The sequence below is a fragment of the Stylophora pistillata genome, chromosome 7, assembly GCF_964205215.1.
Source record: "Stylophora pistillata chromosome 7, jaStyPist1.2, whole genome shotgun sequence".
Lineage (NCBI taxonomy): Eukaryota > Metazoa > Cnidaria > Anthozoa > Scleractinia > Pocilloporidae > Stylophora > Stylophora pistillata.
The window spans coordinates 27,089,749-27,100,725 of NC_142525.1; the positions used below are offsets into that span (position 1 = coordinate 27,089,749).

General features: G+C 38.8%; 2 protein-coding genes across 2 annotated transcripts; one reads left to right on the top strand and one right to left on the bottom strand.

Moving 5' to 3' along the window:
• Positions 1–801: 801 nt before the first annotated feature.
• LOC111336349 (melanocyte-stimulating hormone receptor-like) lies at positions 802–3,348 on the bottom strand. Its single transcript, XM_022942433.2, has one exon. It carries the CDS (start codon positions 3,215–3,217, stop codon positions 2,075–2,077), a length of 1,143 nt encoding a protein of 380 aa, XP_022798168.2. The 5' UTR covers positions 3,218–3,348; the 3' UTR covers positions 802–2,074.
• A 178-nt stretch (positions 3,349–3,526) lies between these two features.
• Positions 3,527–10,181, top strand: LOC111336092 (melanocyte-stimulating hormone receptor). The gene is made up of 2 exons (XM_088728587.1): positions 3,527–4,161; positions 7,720–10,181. The coding sequence occupies exon 2, from the start codon at positions 7,992–7,994 to the stop codon at positions 9,015–9,017; it is 1,026 nt and encodes a 341-aa protein (XP_088584713.1). The 5' UTR covers positions 3,527–4,161; positions 7,720–7,991; the 3' UTR covers positions 9,018–10,181.
• The last annotated feature ends 796 nt before the right edge of the window (positions 10,182–10,977 follow it).

Here is a 10,977-nt window from a genome sequence, read left to right on the forward strand (position 1 = left end):
TTCCGTCAATTCTCCAAGAAAAAGTAAAAGATCTAGGGGTTCTCTTACCTCTGTTGAATTTAATAAAATTGCTCAATTGCTCAAGGCACGTGCAATATATTAGTGCCATGGCACTTCTGTCCAATGTCAGAGCAGGTGCGGAGACTAAGTGTTGTGTTTCACTCTTTTAATGCACAATGTTGAGTTGTTGGAAATTCAGTTCTGGTTTATAAGTACTGAGCCCATGTTGCTTGTCACGATAAAAGACAGACATTGCCAAAAACGTTTAAAAATGTTTCCTCTGAAACCCTGATATAGAAAATATTTTACGAAAAACATATGACAGTTATAACCTTGTTAAATAATAAGAAAAAACAAAACAAATCAAAACAAACAAAAAACACCAAAGAAAGAAATACGCTGATAGTTGGCGGGTTGTTCCATTAATGTTTTCATTCTAGATCTTCTCCCAGTCTTAGACCTTATTAAAAAAGCTAGCTTTGCCTTTATTTTGCCAAAGGAATCGGTTTTATAAAGCTGAGAAAAATGCAGTTCCTGGTGTCCAACGCAGGTCGAAATTAGGGTTGTTTGCATACTGTCGGCGTGACAAATAAACAGAAGATTAAAAAATAAAATGAAAAAAAAAAACAAACAAACATTTCTTTTACTCTAAGTATTTCATAAAGTGTTTTTCCTTATGAGACACAAGCTCATCAACATGTGAAACATTTTAAGCCCCCGCTAGGTAAACATTTCAAGAGTCCCACAGATGTATTTGACTTGTTTCCATTTAAACTCGAACTAAAAAGTTAAAAACCCCTCTACTGTTTTCTATTCATTTATCTCATTTATTTTTATGTTAAGTACAATGGAGCATACATTTTTTGAGCACAAAGAATTAGCATTGTTACCTCGAAACATCGAACATAATGCGGACATCCCACAGTGACCCTAGATCTAGCTACATCAGTTCTAACTTGTTTACTGACCACAGAAGCTATCAACGGCCGGGCGGATTATAAAAATGAAAAACCAAATTATTAGGAATTCAAGTTGACCGATTACATAACTCTAAAGTGACGGCTTAAACACTCAAGCCGACATGAAATAAAACTGATTTTCGGACTGCACTTCAAAGCCGGCCGGCATTTTGTGAATTTTGAACGTGTCGTTCAAACTGTATTAGTAAAACTAGTGCCCACCTCGTGTGTTTCTGGCACATTGAACAATACTTTATCAGTCTGACGATGTCCAATATATATTAAGGGCTTACTTCATAGGTCAATTGCTTAATCTATAGTGAATAAAACTGTGCTGAGAACAACAGCCATCTAGCTAGCGGAACCTTACCTAAGCAACTTGAAACTAAGAACAGAGCATCCAACATGAAGGAAGGTTACGAGACATTTGAAAAGTGCAATACAAAACCAAACACTTATAACCAAACTTATCTGTGTTCCTTTTTTTGGCTTCAAACTATTAATTTAGAAGTTTCGTCCTCTTGTAAAGAGACTTTTAAGAACTCTAGCTTTTTTACACCTGTTGTAAAATTCGTAAATCATGTAAAGATAAAGGCGACTGCTAGATTAGAATTGGGAATGTCCCCACTTATACAAACGCTTTTTTACGGTCTACTCGAGATGATCTCGCTGAGGAATATTATAAGTTATTTTGGGTAGAAACAAAGAAAGACCATTTGTCATAAGGTCTTCTATGTTGGATTATTTTTGGCCTCCTTGAATAATCTAAAATCAATTGTTGGCGACCCTTTAATTTTCAATATCACTAAATGGTTTTAGCTACAATTTCTTTAAGGTGAAAAAAAAAAATTTGTCGTCAAATTGGTTTCCACTGGTGCTAAATATGTTGGTTAGGGGCTGAAAGAGACATACATAAATTAAAAAAATCCTTATTCTACTTACTTATCAGTGAAAACTCTGTAATTTGTGATTGGCCTGTATTCATTAAAAAAGGTAAGAAAATCATGAAATTCAGCCATGTCAAGTTTGCTTTCTTTTATCCGTGAAACTAGTTGTCAAAGAGAGTTGGAATTGGGTATGACGCATTTTTCAAAACAAATTGTCGGAAAGAACCTTTAGCAGTTGGCTTGAAGTCCTACTTCCTCCAAATTAGATGTACTCTTCAAGGTTTCTCGGCATAGAAGTTTGGTCTCTACGACTGAGCAAGCTGCGCTTTGCGATTGGCGCTGGGTTACATCAAGGCTTACGCTCAAGCAACTTCTTGGCCGAAATTCCGCCAACGTTAACGCTGAAGGGGTAATCACTGAATTCTTCTTTCCAAGGCATCGAAAACACAATTGTTTAACAGCTCTCCGTATGTCTGACATGCGCCAGCAATAGACCAGAGGGTTAAAGGAGCTGTTGAGAAACACAGTTGTCGATGCATACAAGTAAGCTGTCTTGACGCTCGTGGTGTAGCCCTCTACCTTGTGAACAATTTTCACGCACAGAAACGGAATATAACAGAAGACGAAAATCCCCACGATTAACACCATCGTCAAAGTTGATTTTTTGTATCGCATTATCCTTGTAAGTTGATGGTTCACCTGGCAATGAACTGTTGATGTTGCCTTTATTTGTTTCTCGTGGCGGCGGACGTATTTCAGAACTCTAGTATACGCCAAGAAAGTGATTATCAAGCTGCAGAATATTACTGGAATTATGAAATTACTAAAAATTTCATCATTGGCAATCCAAAACCTGGAAGCGGTTAAGAGGATAAAAAAAATCCAGAGACCAGAGGCAGTGATTAAAATGCGTTTCGTGGTTACAATTTCTGTGTAACGGAGATGCAGATATAGTGCGAGGTATCTTTCGATCGCTATACCGGTCATGGTTAGAACTGAAGTTCCTGCCGTTATGTATCCCAGCGATTCTGTCAGTATCCTCGTGGTGCAATACATGCTGTAGTCTTGAAGAAGTTCCCCGATCTTGTGGATCACGAAACATGGTTGAGCAATTAAACCGACGGTCAGATCGCTGAGTGCCAAACAGCAAAGAAACACATTTGACGGCGTGTGAAGGGCTGGGTTCCTCCAGACTGCTAGAACTACCACAGAATTACCGGCAGCAGCTGTGAACGAGGATACGCAGTTTAAAATTGTAGTCAGAATATGCGCGATGAAAAGGTGTTTTGTGAAATCCAAATTAATGTCCAAAAGAAAACATTCAAGAGAGAAATTGGCCGGCGAACTGTTTGTTCCGTTGGTGATCACCATATCCTTTAGTGGCGCGCGAGATCTTTCATATAACACCTGCTTAAGACTAATGAAGGCAAGTTCAGCCAGCCGACGCCGACTCTTTAGTAAATTATCTAGAGAGAGGATCTGACTCAACAATATCAGCTTACAGTGGGGTGCGTTTTTGGAATAACCATCTCGCTCAAGCACTGAATGTCAAACGGTTTTTCGCGGTAGGAAGATAATAATTACTTCGTGTTTATGCATAATTTATGGTAAAAATATCAAAGGCAATGTACAAATATCAAAGAATACATAAATCTCATTAGACGTTTCGTTGTGTAGTATCGCTGAGTACTTTTACGAGTTGTGCCGTATTTTGACGAGCCCGTAGGCCGAGTCAAAATACAAACAACGAGTAAAAATACTCAGCGATACTACAAAAGAAGTCGTTTAATAAGAGATTTATTATCCAGCACGCCAAATTATTATTTCAGTGCAAGCGAATTTCGCGGATAATTCTTGAGTACAAATATCGCGTGATATTTATACTCGTCTTGTGCGCTTTTTCTACTCTATGAAGCATATTTGGATAATAATTATAAAGCAAAGATACACAAGGGAAAAATATTCTAAAAGTTATTGATTCGGCACGAAATTGCGGAAGAAATTGTCAAAATTGTCAATTTTGATGTTCACAGAGGACAATTCTATGAAATTCATGAATAGGTTGGCAAAACACTTATCTCATAAGAGGAAGGAAAGTTTTAATAAGTCCAATATGTAAAACACTGCATCAAACCAAGTTTTACCCTTTAACCTTTGAGAATGACTATCATTAAGTTTTTCCTCGCAGCATCACCACTGAGCCAAACATAAGGAATTGAACAAAAGAATTGATCGCTGACTCTTGATTGTTACGGCAAATTCTCGTTGTAGGTATTATGGCAAGTGTATAAAAAACAATGTGGAGAAGAAAAGGGGTAAGTTTCTAAAGAAATTGTGGCGCCACGTTGATGGGGGCCGGTAACAAGGTAATTTGCATGGTTAAATCAACTAAGTTGAAATTGTAAATTGGCCACCGTAACGAGCTAAAAAGCTGACGTTTCGAGTGTCTAACGCTCGAAACGTCAGCTTTTTAACTCTTTACGGTGGCCAATTCACAATTTCAACTTAGTTGATAAAACCAAATTGTAATGTTGTACAGGGTTCAAGGAAGCTTTAATCATGACACGTTTCGAAATTTTTTTTTTCGATATTGACGCATTGTTGATGCATTGTTTAAAGACTTCAGCCAATATTTTACGTGTATCATTGACTATCCTTCATCCGCTTAGATAATGAATCGTTTGGCAAAACTACACGGACCCAAAAAAGTCACATGCAAAAAAACCTAACGGTGGTGCTGATTGAATAAAATCAGTGAACTGGAATTTAAAAAAAGGCTTAATTTAAAGAAAGAGAGGAAGAAAAACCAAAATATTTGCCTTGTGTGTTATCATGCGGTGGAGAAAAATCTAGAAATATACATAAACACGGAGTTTGTTAATTAATTAATTAATTAATTAGCGTTTCGAATATGAAATAAAAGTTTTCAGACCGTACAAAATCACTTCCACATGAACTAAATTTTATCTCAGCAAGCTTACATAAGATGGAAAGAAAGGAGCTCTTGGGTCTCTTTCAGTTGAATGTTTGTTTTGTTCTGTTTTATTTTGCTTTTTATTCAATCGACCAAACATAATATTATTTCTACCAAAACATATTTTCGAGATGTCTCTGATATTCATTCTTATTATACTCGATCCTCTGCCTCTAATAACTTTTACACACAAAGTTCCAGACTAGCTCTCAATTCAAGTGAATTCATTTTCTAGAATCGGAACAAAAATATGGAATGAAATGCCTGTATCTTTTAGAAAACTTTCAAAAAATGCCTTCAAGAGGAAAATAAACGAAACACTTTTTGAGATCCTAGCTTCAGAAGATTGTTATATTGATCTTCCAGAAATCGTTAAAAAAGTTGAGTTGAATTTATCTTCCTCTTGATTGATCAGTTGATATGTATTCTTATATCGTTTAATGTATCAGTAATCTCCCGTCAAGACTGTTGTCATTTATTATTAGTGATATCATTAGTTTATCAGTATTCTCTAATCATTGTTGTCAATTCTAACTTTTTTAGTTCTCTTGTGACTTTTGGCTGTATTTAGTTGTATCTAATTCCTGTAAACATAACCCGCCTAGATTAGCTTAGCTACCCGCGGGCATGTTACTGTACTTTTATCCCAAAACACAATAAAATGTATTTATGTATGTATGTATGTATGTATGTATGTATGTATGTATGTATGTATGTATGTATGTATGCATGTATGTATGTAAACGTAAAAAACCTTATCCTCGAATCGGAAAGTGCTCTACAATCCTGGAGCTTTGTAAACAATTGTATAGAAAAATAAAAAATTAAAACCTCGCACTACGGACCTGTTTCGAAAGGGTTAAAAAGGCCTCTCTCGTCAGATGCATAAGCTACTGGTTGACTAACGATCCTTTTTTTAAGTTGGTGGTTTAAGCATGCCCTATCAAGTATTTAGTTGAGTGCCGACACGAACTCGCCAGTTCGTTCCTTTTGTTTAGGGTGCCCGCCCCTGTTCTGCATATGATGAAGAATTTTTCAGTTATACAAAGATTGCATCTCTTTGTAGTATTCTAGTACGGCCTGGCGCGAGCCATTATTTTCCATGTCACGGAAAACTCCGTTTCAGCATCCTTTAGGGACCAGATATATTTGCTCAACTCTGTTGCGTTCCTTTTGTTCTCATGTCTAAATGAAGCTGTATGGTTTCTAAATCTTGTTTTAAATTGGTTCGCAGTAAGGCCGACGTACGTTTGGGTCCCCAAACGTATGTATGTGATGTATGTATGTACCAAAATAAGTCATTGCTTCGAACCGGGCCTAAATCGGTTTCGACTTCGCAACTAGGGCGGAAACCTCTCTGAATCCAAGAGGAGGGAGATAAAGAGAGTGTGTCTAGGCAAAAATCTTTGTAAATAAAGAGAAGGAATCGTAATTGGCTTTGATCATCAATTATACTGAGACAGCAGGGCGACAAAGCAGTTTTCATCATGGTGCTGTCATTGTCTTGATTAATTGATACCATGAGTTACATTTCTGGCGTTGAAGACGTCTACATTTCGTTTTTGCGGAGCATCTGCGCACCTACATGAGCAACTGCGCACCCACCCCTCCCCTAATCCAACATTAACCCTGATATCAGTCGAATGTTGTTGGGTTAGGGGTAGGGTGGGGTGGGTGCACAGTTGTTAAGATACAGACATTCGTTCGGTTTTGTTTTGTTTTGTTTAACTTTGCTTTGTGTTTCTTTGGATTTTTTTTTTTAATAACAAGAAAAGAAATCAAGAAGCCTTTATTTTCAAAATTCAGGCATGATGTTGTTTCGAATTTTAGGAAAGCTCGGGCTACGAGTACATGAAAGGAAAAAATTAAAAAGCTTTTGTCCAGTTAGATCTTCTTAAGGTTACTGTCCACCTTCAGGGGTGTCTCGCGTGCAAGCGATGTAGCGCGCCCGAATTAAACTGTAGATATCTAAACTCCTATATCAAATTAAAGCTTGTAGGACTGGCTATCAGACTATACCAAAAATTTTCAAAATAAATGAATTGTGGAATTTTTCACGACTTCTAAATGCGAGCGCCCGAATCACCTTTTAAGAGCTACAAGTCAAAGGGAATTTGTTCGATTGCTCTCAAATTTTGACAGTAGCTAGTTTTACATATAAAAACCAAAGCTGTCTCCGAATTTTTTGTTTCTAAATAATTCTTTTTCAAGAGTGATTTTTGTACGATCGCTCCACATTTTTTTAATCCTATTTCAAAAATGTTCTGTAGCTTTTCACTGAAATTGAATATGGCAAATCGCAGCTAGACACATTTTTTTTAGCGCTTTGGCCCCGGAAACGGGGCGAGGAACACATTAAACAAGCGTAAAACAAAATTCGCTTTAACATGTAACGTTCAAAAGGTGATTCGGGCGCTCGCATTTAAAAGTCGTGAAATATTCGACAATTAATTTTTTTTCAAAATTTTTGGTATATTCTGATAGCCAGTCCTATAAGCTTTAATTTGATAGAGGGATTTAGATATCTACAGTTTAAACCGGACGCGCTACATAGCTTGCACGTGAGAAACCCCTGAAGGTGCACGGTAACCTTAAACTTGCGACGTCTTCAAGAACCCACTCGGTATTCATGATGGTAACAATGAACTAAGAATAGAAAAAAAGATAAAAAACTGAGATTAACATTTGAAATCTAGGGTCTTTGGACTGAGCAAGAAGATGGGGAGTCTGACACTTAGAATGAATTAGGGTACCTCATAACCAGGTTGTGTACATGTTAGCATTTCGGAGAAACTGAAAGACGCTGAATTGTCAGATTGGGTGGCATGATTCATTCCATCGTCTCTTCAAAACTTGCAACGATTATGCTAAATGGGCAATTTTTTTTTCTCTCCCACAGCGTCAGGAATCATCTTTTCAAAGACCCCAGGGAGATGGATGAATCTATATGCGAATAAACTAAATCGAGTGACATAAGCTCATAACTCAAATTGACTCTTTTTTTAGATATGCTAACGTGTACAGTAAATATTTATTTAATTTAGGCACGATAGTACCAGTTTCTGGTGCGTCATATTATAGTAGAAAATGAAAACTTACCTTAAACGGCACTGAGCGAAGATTTACAAATTTCTTTTATATTTTTACTCTTCAAAAACTTCTTTAAACAAAATGGCGCGAGACATGCAGTTACAGTCCAACGAGAACTTTACGAAATTTTCTGCACAATCTGCCACTCCAGTCATCTTCGACATCAAAGAATGCTTCCTATATGATGTGAATTTCGCTTCGGCTGAATACCTCTTCGTCGCCCACATCGTAACTACGGTTGTCAACTTCGTCCTCTCTGCATCAGCTGTTGGTGGAAATTCCATTGTGATCTTCAGTGTTTGGAAAACGCCTTCCCTTCATACGCCGTCAAACGTCTTCATCTGCTGCCTCGCCTTCAGTGATTTAGCAGTTGGTTTGTTAACCCAGCCATGCTTTGTCGTTCATAAGGTCGGTGAAATGCTCCACTGTGTCGAAATGTATTGTACTTCTAGAATGATGCTCGAGTCACTGGGGAATATTACAGCAGGAGCTTCAGTGCTCACAATTACAGGAATAGCTGCGGAAAGATGGCTGGCTTTGTACTTCCATTTGCGTTACAACAAAGTATTCACCTGTACTCGAGTCCTCTCCGCGGTGGCGTTTTTCTGGGGCGTTTTTATCATCCTCGCCGTCCTCCGGGTTTCTGTTTTGCGCCCAGAGGCTTACGCTGCCATTTCAATCACAATAATTGCGTTTTGTTTTCTCTTTATTTGTCTGGCCTACATTAAAATCTTGCGATGTGTTAAACGACACGAGCGTCAAATTCAAGCTGTAGAGACGAAAGTGAAGAGATGCGGGCAACAAATCAATCAAACCACAAGTCGCTTAAGAAATATGCTACGCTACAAGAAGTCAACCATGGCGATGATTGTCGTCGTTGGTATTTTCACGGCTTGTTTTGCACCTCTTATGAGCGTTATACTGGCCTACAAGGTGTTGGGATACACCACTCCAGTGAAAACGGCCTTTATGTACGCATCGACGATTGCCTTTCTGAACAGCTCGCTGAATCCATTGGTATATTGTTGGAGACTACGCTCTTTGAGAAACGCCATTAAAACGGTATTTGGAGAAAGAATGTGTACAAAAGCAATGTCAGTTAGATAATTAAGAACATGATGAGAATACTATTTGCGGGGCGCTAAGGGTTCAGATCAGCACCGCAAAGATTTTAAAGAGATACTTAGTTAACGGTGACATACTAATGAAGTTTTCGTTTTAAAGTTGAAGGATGCTCATGGATCAGTTTCATTTCTGCGATGAAAAACATAAACTTAGAAATTTGTCCACAGCGTTTGTAGCGAACATATTTAGTTGACAGCTATCAGAATAATCTATAGTATATTATACTATCCTTAAATCAATAACATTAAGGTCATGAACTCAACACAAGTTTGAATCCTTTTCTGTTTCATTTTATAGTGGAACCTCGATTTAACGAACCTCTATGTAACGAACCCTCGATATATCGAACCAATTTCCCCAGTCCCTTGGCTCTTCGTTAAATCGAGGTTCTACTGTATATGGAAACTTTTCGTCCTGATACAGATCTGTCCTATGATATACTGGTGTCATATCCTTAGGCTAAGACCCCCGTGAGACTTATATATAAGTTCAGACAGTCTCTAAGCCTTTACTTCTTAACATCAGTGTGTAGATTCTCCATACTGTTCTCTATACATTTTTTAAAGGTGATGACAAGGAGAATTTGTTCAACAATCAAGAGTTTTTGTTTTAGTTAATGATCATTTCCGCTATTCTCATGGCCTTAATGTGTGATTCAGGGGTGAAATTGTAAGGAGAAATTAGATGCTAATCATTCCTAGAGGTAAAAGGGTTAAACATCGTGATTAAACATTACAGTGTCAAGAACTAAATTGGTCGATCCACTTTCAGGAACAAAGCCACTGCATTGAATTGGGTCTCGAGCTAAATAGGAACAATTAGAAATTGATGATAGAGCAAAATGTTCCAATGGCATATTTTAGAAATTGGCTGACTTCTAATATCTCTAACTATGTTATCGATTGATTTAGGTCGATAATTGTCTTATTCCAATCATTATCATCAATTATTTTGTAGTTCTATAGTTGGTCAGTCTCGCATAGGTACACAGCAGAACTAATCTCCCGCTAAATAAATCATGAATTACCATACATTGATGCATCCTTGAAATTCTTAAAAGTTGCACAACCCTTCGAAATTTGTCCTCAAATGCTTTAAAAGTTGCGCAATAGACTCGTTACCAGGCCGCACACGCAAAGCCCAGTACAACGCGCGGTAAACAAACAACTGCTGTCGGCTGGTCTCTCATACAGTGGGCGCAGAGGACCAGAGGAACAGTGGGCACAGAGGACCAATGGAACAGTGGGCACAGTGGGCACAGTGGGCACAGAGAACCAGTGAAGCAGTGGGTACAAAGGACCAGAGGAACAGTGGGTACAGAAGACAAGAGGAACATTGGGCACAGAGGACCAGAGGAACAGTGGGCACAGAGGACCAATGGAACAGTGGGCACAGAGGAACAGTGGGCACAGAGGACCAATGGAACAGTGGGCACAGTGGGCACAGAGAACCAGTGAAACAGTGGGTACAAAGGACCAGAGGAACAGTGGGTACAGAGAACAGTGGGCACAAGGGACTAGTGGAACAGTGGGCACAGTGGGCTCTGAGGACCAGTGGAACAGTGGGTACAAAGGACCAGAGGAACAGTGGGTACAGAGAACAGTGGGCACAAAGGACTAGTGGAACAGTGGGCACAGTGGGCTCTGAGGACCAATGGGAACAGAGGACCAGAGAGAACAGAGGACCAGAGGAACAGTGAGACCAAAGGAAAAGTGGGCACAGAGGACCAGAGAGTACTGAGGACCAGAGGAACAGTGGGAACAGAGGAACAGTGGGAACAGAGGAACAGTGGGAACAGAGGAACAGTGGGAACAGAGGAACAGTGGGAACAGAGGAACAATGGGAACAGAGGACCAGAGGAACAGTGGGAACAGAGGAACAGTGGGCACAGAGGACCAGAGGAACAGTGGGTACCGAGGACCAATGGGTACAGAGGACCAGA

What these genes read in the sequence shown, in the direction of transcription:
- LOC111336092 (XM_088728587.1), top strand. Translation starts at nt 7,992, where the DNA reads ATGGCGCGAGACATGCAGTTACAGTCCAACGAGAACTTTACGAAATTT.
- LOC111336349 (XM_022942433.2), bottom strand. Translation starts at nt 3,217, where the DNA reads ATGGTGATCACCAACGGAACAAACAGTTCGCCGGCCAATTTCTCTCTT.